This window comes from Silene latifolia, chromosome 3, assembly GCF_048544455.1.
Source record: "Silene latifolia isolate original U9 population chromosome 3, ASM4854445v1, whole genome shotgun sequence".
In the NCBI taxonomy this organism is placed as follows: domain Eukaryota; kingdom Viridiplantae; phylum Streptophyta; class Magnoliopsida; order Caryophyllales; family Caryophyllaceae; genus Silene; species Silene latifolia.
Genome location: NC_133528.1, coordinates 134,077,599 through 134,095,060, shown reverse-complemented (window position 1 = coordinate 134,095,060; position 17,462 = coordinate 134,077,599). Strand labels below are relative to the sequence as shown.

Genomic DNA, 17,462 nt, shown 5'->3' with positions numbered 1-17,462 from the left:
TTTTCCTTTTAATTATATTTATAAATTTGTAGATATTAGTAGCTTTTTAATCTAAATTATTAGATTTTTTATTTACTATATAAGACCTTTTAGCTACTATATTTATGTTTAAGGAGGAGTTAGATGAACAAATTGAATGATTTAAATGATGAGACTAAATTCTTAATTTATTTTTATAATTTAAATCATGATCTTATGGTTTCCACATTAAAAAAATATTACTAAACCTTATAATAAATTTTAATAATTTTATTAAAGTAGCCTTAATATTAACAATATAAATTAATCTAATTTAATTATGATAATCCTACACGGCAAAAAATTAAATGTATTAAGTTGCCTTTTAATTATATAGTATAGATTATATAGATTTATAGATGTGGCATTCGTAATGCACGCGTGGCTTTTTCTTCACCTATGTGGCTTTGTCTACGTGGCATTTTAAGGTTACCCTTTTAATATAGTTTTATTGATATTCATACAATCAATCAATTCATTCAAATTAATATTCTCTACACTGCCAGAATACTCAGAAATCCTCTATGGTTTCATCTTTTCGTATCGTTGTTGTCGGGGGCATTCATGAGGATTGGGAATTAGAGCATGATTACAAGGCGCTCAAATATTTGGAGCCGGAGCTGGTGCTTTTTACAGGTGACTTTGGGAATGAGAATTACGAGCTTGTTCGAAGTGTGGCAAAGATAGACATACCTTGGAAATCATGATTCCTGATCTACTCAAAAGTTCTCCTCAAACAAAAAAGACAGAGTTCAGCTACAGTTGAATGCCTTAGGTGAAGCGCATGTTGGAATGGACGCTTGGACTTTCCCGCATTGAACGTTAGTGTTGTTGGCGGGAGACCATTTTCCTGTGGAGGTGATAACTTATTCAGGAAAAACCTTCTAAAAAAATATGGAGTCAAAACAATGGAAGAAAGTGCAGACAAAATTCATAAGGCTGCTATGGAAACTCCAGACGGCCACTCAATTATATTTCTCGCACATAATGGGCCAAGAGGTCTTGGTTCTCTTGCGGATGACATTTGTGGCAAAGATTGGGAAGGTGGTGGAGACTTTGGGGATCCAGATCTAGCACAAGCAATATCATCTTTAAAAGAGACTAGTCATTATTCCGTTCCTTTGGTCGTGTTTGGGCACATGCATAAAGAAATGCTCAATGGAGGTTTCCGGAAGATGATATCCATTGGCAGTGACAGTACTATGTACTTAAATGCAGCTATTGTACCGAGGGTGAAACCTCTAGACTCAGGAAGCTCACGTGCATTCACGGTCGTCGATTTAAGGGATGGTAGAGTAACAAAGGTGCTAGAAACTTGGGTGTCAATTGTTGGTGATAAGACGTTTAAAGAGGAACATATATTGTTTGACACCGATAGCCCGATAGTGAAGTCACCCAAAAGGGTACTCCTTCTGATTTGTCGGGTTAAGTTTGAGGTTGGCGATCTTTTGTAAGGAGCATATACTAGTTATTTTGTGATATATTGATACTCTCTTGATTCTTGAGGCTCGTTAATTTACTTGGGTTTAGGTTCGGTTATTTTCTCGAATCAAATTAATATGTACTTTAGCTTGTCCCCTGTGGCTACATGCTTAAAAATTACTCAGTACTTTGGAATAAATTCGTGAAAACATGTACTAAGCATTAATATGTTCATTTTATTTACAAATTGCTTCAACAAGTGATTTCGGGTTAAAAGAACATTCAAAGAGACCCGAAAACATGGTGTTGGTGTGTCAGACTGTAATTATAGCCAGAAGCGATCGCGCACTCTGGAAACTCTTTGAATTCATACCTGTGAAAACCTCGAGAGAAGGTGCAGACAGCCAAATGGCGGAGACTCGCCCAAGTCGTAATAGCCGATTTCAAAACGAGACTCAAGCCAAGATTTTAATAGCATAATGTATGCAACTCTTGCTTGCTCCAATGTGTTCTTTTCAGTACTGATTTCGTCTTTCTTTGTGGACTCCGAATTTGGTTTTGTACTCTCTTCTTTACCTTGTCAAATTTCCAAAAAGTCATGTTAATAAAAAAAAAGGATGTTTGATGCAGCAGAGAAATCAGTAAATAGAAGGCTTCTTTCGTTGCATTTGTTTTTTTACGCTTGTTTTTTATATCAGGGAAGTGAGAAGAAGAGAGTGGTGGTGGTATTTCGTCATTTGGTGGCCGGAACAAGGAGAATGGCGAGGACGAAAAAAACTTGTCAAGCACCTCCTCAATAAGGCAAGCAACTTGTCGTTGTCGCTGTCCAGGACAACGACTTGTCTAATTTTTAAAAAAAAATTACGAAAAATTCGGAAATGATGACATACACCCATTTTTGGTAAATAGTTTGAAACCGGCACTATTTTGTTAAATAGTTTGCGTTTCAACCCATTTAAGCAAAAACTTCCTCGAAATAGGTCAATGTGGAAACCTTAATAAAAGATGCCGAGCACCTCATGGTGAAGAATGAAGATGATACGGTTACACTTGGTGTATAGAATCTTCTATACACCACGAATAAAATTTTGACAAGTGGCAGAATCTAATATTGGGAAAGATTGGATTGGGTAATTTTAGGAAAATTTATTAATTTTGGGAGAATCTAATATTTTGCCATAATTAAATATTTTAGGAAAATGAACATTCTCTATATCTTACAAAATTCACACTGACAATATATTGTTAAAAAATCATATGGTTTACTTTTAATTTAATTTGCGTTTAAAGAAACTTATATCTTACAAAGTTTTGTGCCTAATTTTTCTTCCGTGCATTCTTCTTAATACAGTAGATTCAACAAAGAACAATTGTAGGAGGATAGATGATGTTGGCAATTTCAATCATGTCACCCTTATAGCAAATTTTCATGATAGCGATTTCAATTTTACTATGTCTCTATATGAGACAGAAATAATTTTACTAAAGAAAAAAAACAAAAATGTGAAATTAAAAAATAATATTCAAGCCTCAAATTTAATTATGGTATAAAACATTAATAACGATTATTAGAGGATATTAGAGATATTATATTAGAGAATATTATATTAGAGAATATTATATTATAGGTAGAATATTATTAGGAATATTCTTGGATTATTCCTTAAGTTACTCTACTATAAAATGTAATCAGTTTATCAATAATAAACACATCATTCAGTTATACTCTCCCTCCTATTATTAACATGGTATCAGCCTAAAATTGATCCTCCTAAAACTTCCGCTTTGCTACAAAATAGTGTGTAAACCACCGGCCGGAGATGGCGTTCTTATACCATCTCCGGTAGGTATACAATCCATAAGCTAAAAGTACTTTGACCTTTCTTTATAGTAGTCGTATTAAATTAGGAAATAAATAAAGAGGTTTTGGTCTCATGGGTCCCACCACCTACACCCTTCCCACAAATTCCCATACCCCGTAACCTCTTCATCTGCCCCACAAACCAACTCTTCAATGTAACTAAACCATCTCCAGCCGCTCCTACCCCAAATCCCACCACCATTGACCGCCCTATGTCAACCCCAATTCTCGTCGCCTTTTCGTTTCCCAGACCCACTCCCACCACAACCCTAGATGATCATATTAGGAATAAATAAGTTCTCTTCCTCCTCTGTTCTTCACGTTGGTATGCCTCCGTAGATTCCGCCGCCGGTGATTTCGTTCACGCCGCCACCGTCATCACACTTGCCGCTGTCGATGGTTGCTACAACAATCATTCTTGCCATGTTGCTTCGGCAGCCGCCACCGCCCTAAATCTCGCCACGTCTCGCCATTGCCTTCTCCCTGACCGCCTCAGGTTCGCCCAGCAACCAACCCCGCCTCATGGGCCGGGTTGTATGACTCCGCCGGCTACGGCCCGCATTGCCAACCATGATTGCCTCGGGATCGAAGTGCCTCGACGTGTGCTCTGTCTTTGGTTTAGTAGAATTGTTTTATTTAATTTGTACGGTTGAGTTTGCTTCGGCCCTCACCGTTTCGGTGTTTCACGAGTTGCTACGGCCCTCGTGCACCATGATTTCTTATTTTCTATTTTTCTTTTATGATGTGGGTGTTTCACGAGTTTGCTTAGGCCCTCGTCCACCTTGACGTTAGTTTAATTTGTGTCTTACGAGTTGTTTCGACGCTCATACACGATTAATTGTATTAGCGTTTTGTGGCTCTACTATTGGCATGATCTCCAACAACGGCAAGGCACTACATCCGGTTCAAGCGTCAACAACGATCACATCGGTTCATCTACAACGACATCAACTATTTGTGTCCAGTCAAAGCGTCCCTCAACTACCGTTTTGACTGAGGGGGTGTATTAGAGGATATTAGAGATATTATATTAGAGAATATTATATTATAGGTAGAATATTATTAGGAATATTCTTGGATTATTCCTTAAGTTACTCTACTATATAATGTAATCGGTTTATCAATAATAAACATATCATTCAGTTATACTCTCCCTCCTATTATTAACAATAACAACTTGGAAATTTTTAATTATGGTAAAAATATTCAAATCTCAAATTTATATTTTCAAATATTTGGCTCTCAAATTTACCAAAATAATTGTTATAAAAGATTCTATTTTATACCCCGCCATTGCCACATGTCACCCAGGGGCGAGGCCACACTCGGCTTCGGTGTAGCAGCCGCTACACCAAAAACAAAAAATTCAGTTAGAATCTCGTGCTTTGCTACACCAATATTTACTGCTTTCACACTAATTATCTATACACTTTACCTTGAGTTTATATTTTGCTACACCAAAATTATAATTCTGGCCTCGCCTCTGATGTCACCATATTACTCGTAGTGTATAAAAGATTCCATACACCGAGTGTAACCGTAGCTTTTTCGGTGAAGTCTGGCCCAAAATATGCAACATATGTTATTTAAATGTTACTCAATAACACCTGAAAAACAGCATTAGTGTCTTATTGACCATGTAAATTAGTAATGTTACTCGAGACTCATGTCTCGAGCTTTGTAAAACTATAATAATAATCGCATTGTCAAACTGTTATTGCTAGCGTTGGCTTTAGAAAATATATCTAAATTTAGTAAGGTAAAATATTTCTAAATTTAGTATGGTTACCACCGAGATCACGTCGTAATAGCTGATTTCTGAAATGAGTCTCAACTCTCACGCCAAGATTTGATAGCATGATGTATGCAACTCTTGTTTGCTCTGCTCCACTATGTTCTTTTCAGCAGTTATATCGAGTCTTTGAAGTAACACTTCCATTTGTCAAATTTTGATTAATTCAAACTTTGTTTTGGTAAAAGTTACTAAATAAAAGTAAGGTTTATATTACTCTTATAAATAATCAAATTTTCTATCCATGGTAGATTGATGGCTGGCCACCCATTGTATATTGATGGTCAATGTGAATCGAGTTCGTCGCAATATGAGTAATAACCCGCTCTGTCCCCGCTGCAACACTGATGAAGAAACCACAGAGCATTTGCTCCGTTCGTGTCACGTTTCGAAGCAAATTTGGAGTCTTCTAGGTATCCGACATCATCATTCGTCCTTTTTTAATTGTCCCTTCTCAATCTGGATGGAGAAAAATGCCAGCAATGACGTCAATGCCACTGTCGAGAACTGGCCGCTGCAATTCGCCCTAACTTGCTGGTGGATATGGCGTTGGCGCAATAACATTGTCTTTGGCAAGGACTCAGATAATCCTCTTGATCCTCAAGCTTTCCTCTTCCATCAGTTTTCCGTCACTCAGGCTGCGTTTGATAAGTTTAATTTTCTTCCCTCTAAACCCGGCTTGTTGAAACAGGAGGTGTTCATCCGTTGGTATCCTCCCCCTCATGGGTGGATCCTGTTGAATACGGATGGGGCATCGAAGGGAAACCCGGGTCCGGCAGGAAGCGGCGGTATATTGCGGGATGAGACTGGTAATTTCCTCAATGCATTCTACTTTTATGTGGTGTTTGTTCCTCGATGAAGGCCGAACTTCTAGCGCTCCTGGCAGGTCTTGAACGGGCCAAGCAATTGAATATTGATAAGTTGCTTATACACATGGACAATAAGCCTTGTATCCAACTTATTAACGGGGATCAACTTGTGAGCAACAGTCTCAAATTTATCGTCAAATGGTGCAAGGACCTAATTGCGGGAGGTAGCTGGGCCGTCAAGCTTGAGCATTCCTTTAGAGAAGAAAATAGAACTAGTACTGTTCTCCTTCTCCACCCCGAGGCTCCACTAAAGGCCTCCTTCCAACCCCCGCCCCTCACTCTGCCGGAGGTCCCAATAAACCAAACTACATTCATATTCGAACCTCTCCTCGTCTCGCTTCAAGTAACCGCACCTGTCCTACGATCCATCCTAGCCAACCCGTATCTACCCCCACCACTGTGCCTATCCCTAAGCATCCTCACTACCCGGAGACCCAACCGTTTCATCGCCCCTGCTCACCTTCCAGACTTGAGCGACCTTCTGTCTCTGCCCCCCGCTCTCCTGTGCTTCCTGAAGTGGCACGTAAATCACAAAAATCACCCCTTGCTTGCTCCCGTGCTGCCGGAAGCCCTGGAGTTTCTGTCGGATCCCATGCCCATTTTGCCTCGATTGAGGAAGGTCTTGTTGTTGAGCTCACTGGAGAAAGACCTCCTAGTTGTAAGCTACTCCAATACGGTGATGATTTTCAGAACAGGAATACCTCTGAAACATCTACGAATTTCGGTAAGCTGGGCTGCCCTCAATTGGGACCGTCGAGAATTGCTCCTGACTCTGACCGGGTCAAACACCAAGGTCTTCAGCGCCCCCCCAGGCAAAGAACTAGACGGGGAGGAGGACGCGGGAGAACCGGGGGCTCTGATAGAGCCTGTTAACTCTGTCCCTCTCCCTTCAAACAAGAATATTCTCTATTGGAATTGCTGTGGCATTGCCCGTCCGTCCTTTACCACTCACCTCTCCTATCTTGTGAATGCCCACAAACCTCATATTGTCATTCTCTCTGAAACCCGAGTTAATTCTCCCAACTCTTTGGCTATTGTGCGTGGTCTCAAATTTGACTCATGGGAAATCCTTGACCCTGCGGGTTTTACTGGTGGAATCATTATACTGTGGAATGCTTTGGATGTTGATATCACTCTTGTTGACAAGGCCGAGCAGATGGTTAATGTGGTGGCTCAGGTTCGATCCTCTAAACTTGTCTTCTTTCTGTCCGCTGTTTATGCCAACCCAAAATTTAAACGTAGAGTTAATTTGTGGAATGATTTACAAGCCCTGTCTGACAACCTTAACCACCCTTGGGTATGCATTGGCGATTTTAATGAAGTTACTGAACCCTTGGAAAAATTGGGAAGTCGTAGCATAAATTGGAATAGAGTGAACCTGTTTAAGTCGACCATGAATGCTTGTAATCTTATTGACCTTGGGTTCTCTGGACCCAAATTTACGTGGATAAATAAGAGGCGTAATCACCCCATTTTCGAGCGGCTTGACCGGGTGTGGGTTAATCAATCGTGGCTTGACTATCACCCCAACTCCCATAATTTACACCTCACCCGCCTTTCCTCCGATCATTGCCCGATTATCCTTAGGTCCTCTCTCCCTGACTGCCACCAACCCAAATCCTTTAAATTTGAATCTTTTTGGGCCACTGGCCCTAGTTTTCTCCCTATTGTCGAAAACATGTGGTTCTCCTCCTTTGACTGTGTTCCTACCAAACTCTCTTCTCTTAGCGTGGTTCTTGGGGATTGGGCCTCTAGTGCCTTTGGTAATATCTTTAAAAGCAAAAAGTCCTTCAATGCCCGCCTCCTTGGTGTCCAACGAGAACTCTGCCACCATCCAAGCTCGGCTTTCCTTAACAACCTTAATGACTCCCTTCTCAATGAGCTTAACCACGTTCTGGATTTGGAGCATTCCTTTTGGAGAGATCGCTCCCGCATTGATTGGCTGGTTGATGGTGATAGAAACACGTCTTTCTTCCAGAAATCTGTCACTTTGCGTCGCAGCTATAACCGGATTCTTTCCTTAGTTGATGATGTCGGCCTCACCATCTCTGGCCATGACAACCTCTCCATCCACATTACTAATTTCTTTGCTCAACTTTACTCCTTTGATAAACCCTTTGTTACTCGTGTGACCCATAACCATTATATTCCCATTACTTCCTTTCTTGTTCCCTCTGAAGATGGGATCCACCTTGCCCTTTTTTTCTTGGCTCTAAGAAAGCCCCGGGGCCTGATGGGTTCCACGCTCGCTTCTTTAAGAAATGCTGGCACATCATTAAGGGCGACCTTGTTCAGTTCATTCAAACCATTTTCACAGAAAGTGTATGCCCGAAGCCATAAATAAGACTGCCATTACTCTCATCCCCAAAATCCCTTCCCCTCAAACCATTACCAACTTCCGCCTCATCAGCCTTTGCAATACCACCTACAAAACCGTTACAAAAATCATTGTCAATCGACTGAAACCTTTGATGCACAAGATTATCTCCCCCAATCAAGGCAGCTCTATCCCTGGAAGGGGAACGGATACCAACTATATCATTGCTACTGAGATTCTTCACTCTATGCACAATTCAAAAAGCAAACAGGGTTGGTTCGCTCTCAAACTTGACCTCGAAAAGGCCTTCGACCGTCTTAAATGGGACTTTATCCTTTCTTGTCTTTACCAGGCTCAAATTGATAGAGACACAATTTCCCTCATTATGAGTTGCATTTCCTCCCCCTCCACCCAGGTCTCTTTCAATGGGACCCTTCTACCTAGCTTTTCCCCTTCTAGAGGCATTAGACAAGGTGACCCTCTTTCTCCCTACCTCTTCAGCATCTGTATGGAGGCTCTTTCCACCCTCATCCATCAGTCGTGCTCTGATCTAGATTGGACCCCTTTTCCCCTCGGCAAAGGGCGTGCTTCTTTATCCCACCTTCTTTTTGCGGACGATATTTTACTTTTTGGGCGTGCCTCTGAGAACAAATTGTGCGCCCTCCAGGACACTCTCCTGAGTTTCTGTTCCTCCTCGGGGCAGAAAATTAACTGTTCAAAAAGCAAACTTATCTTTTCTAAACACACCTCCGTGGATGATATTAATATGTTTGAGACTTCCCTCGGAATCAAAACCACCTCCAACCTTGGTAATTACCTTGGTTTTCCTCTTAAAGGAACCAAACCCAAGAAATCTGACCTTAGGTTTATCCTTGATACCATTCATTCCAAGTTAGCCAACTGGAAAACCCGCTTCCTGTCCAAAGCAGGTAGACTCCGCCTCATAAAATCCACCTTAAATGCCATCCCCTCTCATATCATGCAATGCATTCGCCTCCCTGCCCTCACCCTTAAGGACATTGACAAATGTGTTCGTACCTTTCTCTGTTCGGGCACATCCTCTCGAAAACTTCACCTCTCTAACTGGGATCTTGTGACCAAACCTTTGATTCTTGGAGGTCTTGGGATCAAAGCTGCCCGACTCCTTAATGATGCCTACTCCGCCAAACTTACCTGGAAAATTCTTGTGGACAAGACTTCCCTTGACTCCTTTGCTTTGCGTAGCAAGTATGCTTATCCCCGCCAAACCTCTTTCAGAACCGGTTCCCACATTTGCAAAAATGTGGGCATTGGTGCTCCTATTCTCCAAAATCATCTCATGTGGTCCATTGGAGATGAGACGTCTATCTCCCTCTGGAATGATAGGTGGTCCACTCTTGGACCCTTAAGGAGTGCCATTCATGGTCCTCTCAATGTGAGCTCTAACGATGCTAGACTTAGCTCCATCATTTCTAATGGGTCATGGAGCTTTGATAACCTTGATTTGTCCTCCCCTGTGATATCATGAACTACATTTTAGCAATTCCCCTCCCCTCACCGGGTCGACTTGACATCCTTACTACCTCTCTTGCCCCCAAGAATAAATTTTCCGTAGGCTCCGCCTACTCCTCCCTTTGTAGCCTTTCTCCGTGCCCGCCCTCCTTCACGCCTGACTTGAGGTGGCTTTGGGATCTCCCCACCCTCCCCAAAATCAAATTCTTCCTCTGGCTTGCTTGGTGGGATAAACTCCCGCAAAACCTCAATCTCTTCAAACGCTCCATTGCCTCATCTCCTTCTTGCTCCCTTTGCTCTAGCCCGTCTCTTGAGGAATCTACCTTGCATCTTCTTCGCGACTGTAGTTTTGCCTCGTCTGTTTGGACTCAGTTTGTTGTCCCCCCCCCGTTTTTTTCTTTAGACCTTCAGCCTTGGATTCATTCAAATTGTATGTCCTCTAACCTTTCTTGGCCCGCCACCTTCTCTTTCCTCTTATGGCGTCTTTGGACCAAGAGGTGTGACACTATCTTTTCGTCTCCCGCGCCCACCCCCAGCCACGCCTTCTGTGGATCTGCTTCTGCTTTGTCCGCTGCCTGGGTCGCGGCAAACTGTGCCCCTCCGACCCCGGTTTGCGCCCCCACTTCTGCTTGTTGCTACCCGTGTAGCTGGGGTCTCCCGCCGCATAGTTGGCTCAAAGTCAACGTGAATGCGGCCTTCTCCCCTTCCTCCTCCTGTGCTGGCATTGGGTGTATTGTCAGGAACGATATTGGGTCTTGGGTGAAGGGTTGTTCGTCTAGATTTTTTGCCCCTAACCCATTTGTTTGTGAGATCCTCGCCATTCGGGAGGGACTCCGGTTTTGTGCTCAATCTTTGGATATGTGTATTATTGCCTCGGATTGTCTTGTTGCGGTCAATAGCATTTTGAGTAGTGCCCCACCTTGTGGTCCGTATACTAACATTATCCTTGAGTGTAGGGATCTCTTGGAAAGCTCTCACCATTTGAAGCTCATGTTTGAGAAGAGATCGGCTAATGAAGTGGCGGATGCTCTTGCCAAGTACTCTTTAAAAGATACCACTTCTTGTAATGGATGTTTTATTTGGGACTTCGCCCCCTTCTTTTGTTAGTAGTTTGTGTACTATGGACTTTGTATCGGCCATTGAGCCGCTTCCCCCCGACCCGCCCCCTTGATGTACTTCTCTTGAACTTGACTTTTATTTAATCTATGTTCCTTCGTTCCCAAAAAAAAAAAAATAGAACTAGTATTGATGTAACTTATCTAGATTTTCCACCAAATGAGCTCCGTCCTATCTTACGAGAGGATGTTTTTGGGGTCGATATTCCCCGTGTAATAGCAAATAATTAATTATCAGGGCTTGCCCCTCATTCGCACCAAAAAAAATAAAAAATAAATAAATAATCAAATTTTGATTAATTCAAACTTTGATTTGGTAAAAGTTTGTGTACTCAGAATTTTGTTTTATACTCTCTTTACCCTTTCAAATTTCCAAGTTACTGCTATATGATCTTAATTTGGACTTCATATTTCAGAAAAAAACTATTTTATTATATATTTAGAAATCGTTTAGAAGAGTTAATGTCATCATTTTCGCGACACACACAGAAAAAAAGTTGAATCAATTTTCATATAAGTAACTTCCCACTAATTGCCTTCTTGGTCATCGACTAATATTGTCTATTGCCAGCGGAACCCAGCCATAAACCACCCCCTTAAAAATCTGTCAGTCTCGAAGTTATGTTCAAGAATGTCGTGAAAAGCTTATGACTATCATTATTATCTGTTTATTGCTCAAACTTATCAAAAAAGTGTAAACAATGCGTGAAATCCATTTTTACATTTTAAACTACTTCTATTTATCAGTGGTCAAAAGAAATTAAAAAATTGTCGGTATTCTTCAGCTTCCTTGTTAGTTTATGCCAATGGAGGTGAGGTTGTTGAAGATTCACGATCTAGCATTGCTGTAAAGATAATTACATTTTACTTATTTTATCCCAACAGCTGATGTCATTAACTATTTCTAATTGCTTATAAAAAGAAAAAGATGTTTGTGTGAAAACGTATAGTTGACAAAAAGAAAAATGGCCACTGGAATAGTGCTAACTGTTGCTGAGAAACTGTACACTGCTCTCCACAGTGATGAACTAAGACAGATATGCTCTATGTTTGGGTATGAATCTCAACTTGACGAGCTTTCAGTTACGGTCTCCACCATCAAGTCTGTTCTCCTTGATGCTGAGTCTAAGCATCAAGAACTCTCTCATGAAGGTCAAGATTATATCGAGAGGCTCAAAGAAGCTGTTTATGATGTTGATGATTTACTCGATGAGTTTAATACTATGGTGGAGAAGGAGAAATACAAGAAGGGTGGTAAAGTCGTCAAAAAGGTACGCCGGTTTTTCTCTGGTTCCAACCAGTTCTTTGTTGCCTTTCATATGTCGCGTGATATCAAAAGTCTTAGGGGTAAGTTGGATAAAATTGCCAAAGATCGTCGACAATTTGGGTTGAGTGATGTGTATGTTCCTCTTAAGAGAAGAGATGAAACTTTCTCTTATGCAAGTGATGATAATATTATTGGGAGAGAGGTTGACAAGGAAAATATTGTTGGTATGTTGCTTGGAGATTCAGAGTCTAGGAATGATGTTGCTGGTAACAACGTTTCTTTTGTCTCTATTATTGGGATCGGAGGGTTAGGAAAAACGGCACTTGCCCAACTTGTATATAATGACCCTAGAATCGAAATGACATTTGAGTTGAGGTTGTGGGTTTGTGTTTCCAAGGAATTTCACTTGGAGAACATCTTTGGTCAGATGCTTGAAAGGAATGGCTCAAAAATAGAAGGGCTACAAACAGATGTCCGAAAATTAATTAATGGAAAAAAATATTTGCTTGTTTTAGATGACGTGTGGAGTGAAAATCGTGATGAGTGGGATAAATTAAAGTCATTTTTAAACTTAGGTAGGAAGGGAAGTAGAATTGTGGTAACTAGTCGTTCAAAGAATGTAGCGAATGTCTTAGAAGATGATCTTATGTATGAATTAAAAGGTCTCTCGGAGAAGAATTCGTGGGACTTGTTTAAGAAATTCGCATTTAGAAGAGGCAAAGAACCTATGGATAGTGATCATCCTCTCTTTGACATCAGTAAAGAAATCTGGAAAAAATGTGCCAATGTCCCTTTGGCTATAAGGGTGGTAAGTGTTGGAATATTTAATTATATTCGAGTGGCCTAAGTGTTTCGGTTTAAATATAAGTTAAGTTCATATTAAATATTACGAGACTTTAATATAAAAGACGATACCGTGATGGATCGGTCTCGATTAAATGTAATTAAAGTACGAGAATTATTATTCCCTCCTATCTTACCCTAATAAGTCGTCTTTCACGAAAAGGTACGAACGGTTTTGTTTTGTGAAAAGGTACGTAACCCATCATATATATATGATGGGATACAGTAAGAAACATATAATAATTATAAATCATCCTGACAAAAACAAAACAAGATACGTACATTAAAGCAGTGAAAGGGGAAAGACAGTTTCTTCTCCATCATCAAGAAACATAAAGGAAATGGGTTAAGGAGGAGAATCAATCGTCTTATACTTCTTACTGAATTGATTGCGTCTGTAAGACATGGACCAAGGTTAGTCCTTTATTCCGTCTTTTAATTGTATAAAGGGTTGAATTAATTCAAATCTATATTGTATCTTGGGACTGATTTCATTATTGAAATCGTAAAGTTAATCTTACATTTGGTATCAGAGCAACTATATATTTGATTAATTTGCCTATAAAAGAATTGTCATTCTGATTGTATGGGTTCACAAATTGACTATTGATTTTGTTTATAGTCATTGGTATACTGTTAAATGTCAGATAGATGATTCAAATCACTGTATGTTGAAACACTTCAACACTTGCGTCCGCTGCATCACTTTTGTAATTATCCATTGTTTTTTTATAGCCATGAATTGCACGAATAATGTACGAATGGTACAGTATTGACTAATGATCTACTTATTTCCCTTTCATACACTATTCACATTTGTGTGTTAAATTTCGATTTTCTCTCGATACGTAAGTGGAAATATATTCATGTGGGATCTTGTTTGATTCGTCTTTACGAGTATATTAAAAATATCTAACTTTTATATTTTTTGCAAATACGTAGCTAACGATATTTAACGCGTAAAACACGCGTTGACAAACGTGAAAAAAGAAAGTGGTAGAGTGGAGTTGAATGGAGGAAGTAATGGTGTACGCATGATCCGTATGAATTCCAAGTTGCTTTATGGTTTTTGTTTGTTTCTTGGGGTTGTGACAACCCAACATTTGTTTCCTGGTTTAAGCAATGATTGTTAGGGCTTTCAAGGCTTTGGCAGGTAAGTTTTGCACTTTGATATGCATTATTAAGCAATGACAGCCTAATGTTTATTTCCGCTGCAAAATTTATTTATGCATTAAAGATTGTGCTTTCAAGGTTTTGGCATGTAAGTAGTTATTAGGGCTGAACTTATGGTCTGTTATGTTTTTTTGTTTGCATATGGATCAGAATGATAATGATAAATTTTGCATTTTGATAACAGATCAATGTTCATTAATGGTATTGTATCTATTGTTTTTCGGCTGTGTTCTTGGAGATTAAATGTTTAACATATTTCTACTTATTCCGACACATACAAAGTTAGACAATAGAATGACTCACATTAAAGTAATGGGTAAATTCATGTTATGAATTGTTAACATATTATGATAATATATTTACCATTAACTTTAAATGTTTATTTTGTATATATTACATGTTAGTCACCAAAGTGGCCTTGTTATATTGCATTTAAACATTTGAAATTAAAGTTTTTAATTGATCATGATTAAAATGGATGTATAAATGACATTATAGATAGATTGATCAATTATTTTTTGTCATCTATATTTTGGGAGATCACCCAAAGGTGGGTCATTAAATATAGTTGATGATATAAAATGATTAATTATTCATAAATTGGGTCTAATAGTATGTATATCCAAAGATAGCATTCTTATTTGATTCATGTGTGTTATAATTAATTGTTAAAGTATACATTAACATCAATGATAGCTACTTGTATTTAAGTGTTACCCAAAGGTCATTTAAATACATGTATAAAAGTTTATATAATATTATTTGAATCTGTATGATAGTTTTTTCAAAGCACTAATTGGTAACATGTATAAATGTTTGCAGCATCTCCAAATATGTTTGCATTTGCTGACTCTTTTGTAAAGTTTAATGGGCTTAATTATGATGAGTGGGCCTTAAAGATCCAGTATACACTGGGTATAATGGCTTTGGACATTGTCATCCTGACAGATGAGGTACCAACAAAAATTACACTTGAAAGCTCCGAAGCCGAAAAGTGTCATTATCAGGCTTAGGAGGAATCTAACAGGTTGGGTTTACACCTCATGAGGATGACAATGGCTGATAACATTAAGCCCTCCATGCCTAAAACAGAGAAAGCAAGGGAATTCATGCTTAAAGTAAACGAGTGTTCACAGTCGGATTTAGCTGATAAGTCAATTGTTGGTAGTTTAATGAGTGAGCTAACTACTAAAAAGTTTGACTGGTCTCAACCGATTCATGATCATGTGACACACATGTCTAACCTGGCAGCAAAGTTGAAGACTTTAGGAATGGACGTAAGTGATACTTTTTTGGTCCAATTCATCATTAACTCTCTACCTTATGAGTTTGGCCAGTTTCAGGTGAACTATAACACCATAAAAGATAAATGGAACTATCAAGAGTTAAAAGCCATGCTTATACAGGAGGAGGGGAGATTAAAGAAGATGAAAGATCAAGCTGTTCATTTCTTTAGTCATGATGGTGCCAGCAGCAGCAAGGCTAAACCGAGTAAGAAGGGTAAGAATGGTAAGGAGGGAAAGTCTTTCTTTAAGGGACCTGAAAGTGCGATCCAGAAAGAGAAGAAGTGTCACTTTTGCAAGAAAATGGGACACTTCAAGAAGGATTGTCCTAAAAGAAAGGCTTGGTTCGAAAAGAAAGGTAAACATTATAGTTTTGTTTGCTTTGAATCAAATCTTATAGAAGTACCTAGTAATACTTAGTGGTTAGATTCTGGTGCAACTACTCATATTTCTCACATTAAACAAGGATATCGTATGATCCAAATTTACCCATAAGAGGAGTGACAGTTTGTATCCATGGGAAACAGGATGAATGCACGCATTGAGGGCATTGGGACTTATAGATTAATCTTAGACACTGGTTGTCATATAGATCTTACAGATTGTCTCTATGTACCCGATTGTGCTAGAAATCTTGTATCATTAAGTAGATTGGATAATTTAGGTTTTAACTTTAAGTTTGGATATGGTGTATTTTCTATGTACCGTAATGTATACTTTTATGGTAGTGGTACTTTGATTGATTCACTTTATAGGTTCAATCTTGATGTTAAATTTTCTGATTCCCTATTTATTGTTGAGAGTCAAGGTATTAAACGTAGTGCATTGAATGAACAATTAGCTTACTTGTGGCATCAAAGACTAGGTCACATATCCAAAGAAAGGTTAACGAGATTGGTAAAAGATGAAATTCTACCTCAATTGGATTTTAGTGACTTAGATGTGTGTGTAGACTGCATTAAAGGTAAGCAGACTAAACATACAGTAAAGAAATCAGCTACAAGGAGCTCTTAGCTTTTAGAAATTATACACACCGATATTTGTGGACCTTTTGACACTCCATCCTGGAGTGGTGAAAAGTACTTTATCACTTTTATAGATGATTTCTCGCGATATGGTTTCACTTATTTGTTGCATGAAAAGGCTCATTCTGTGGATGTCCTTGAGATATTTGATACGTGCATTTTATATAGTCTTTTTAGGCCTTTTTATGCACGTATTTCTATGTTATTATCGTAGTTTATTGCTACGAAATGCCCCGAATATGCTACTTTGGTTTGTTCTGTCTTATTTGCAGGAATGAACCGGAAAGTAATGAAATCAAGCCTTTTACCGTCCGTTTAGCATGCATTTGAAGGAAGAGTGAATTTGGAGCAAGAATGTAGCTATTTTGGGATGCGCAAAGAAGAAAGATAGCTAGGCGAGCAAGGGAAGAACTTCAAATTGCTAGTGCCTACTTTGGAGAGCCATATCTCGAGTTCTAAAACTGATATTCAGGTGATTCCAATTGGAGATTAAAGTTTGTCCTCTTAGCTTTCCAACGCCACCGGAATCGCCCTTTTTGACCAAGTAACGAAGAAATGGCAGCCGTTTGAAGTTCAGTGCGCAAAGCAGGAAAAGTACTCGATCGAGTAGATAAATCGCTCGATCGAGTACTAGCTACAGCGAGAAGGTTATTGTCGAGTATAATTAGATTTATCTTATGCTTATCTTATATTTAGTTAATAAGAATGATACTACTTAGTATAAATAAGAGTAGTTTAGACCTAATGGCACATTCATTCATTCCCTGGAGTCAGTAGAGGGGACAGACGACGCTTCTTCTTTTCTCTCTATTTCCGGATTAATTGTAATTTTCTCTTCCCTTAATTCTCATTCATAATTAGTTTGCTCTTAATCTCTCTTATACTCTTATTTAATTTATGCATCTTAGGTTAATTCTCTCTCTTATAATGCCTCTTTCAATTAATTGCTTATTTATCTTTATTTGTTTCATCAATATGAGTAGCTA

General features: G+C 39.1%; 1 protein-coding gene, 1 long non-coding RNA gene and 1 pseudogene across 2 annotated transcripts; all 3 read left to right on the top strand.

The window, feature by feature from the left end:
- Positions 1-542: 542 nt before the first annotated feature.
- LOC141649732 (uncharacterized) lies at positions 543-1,472 on the top strand (annotated as a pseudogene).
- Positions 1,473-11,850: 10,378 nt separating this feature from the next.
- LOC141649731 (putative disease resistance protein RGA3) lies at positions 11,851-12,999 on the top strand. Its single transcript, XM_074458412.1, has one exon. The coding sequence runs from the start codon at positions 11,851-11,853 to the stop codon at positions 12,997-12,999; it is 1,149 nt and encodes a 382-aa protein (XP_074314513.1).
- A 247-nt stretch (positions 13,000-13,246) lies between these two features.
- On the top strand, positions 13,247-16,200 carry LOC141646310 (uncharacterized). Its single transcript, XR_012545494.1, has 3 exons — positions 13,247-13,409; positions 14,991-15,809; positions 15,918-16,200. It is a non-coding gene; the product is annotated as an uncharacterized LOC141646310 (long non-coding RNA).
- The last annotated feature ends 1,262 nt before the right edge of the window (positions 16,201-17,462 follow it).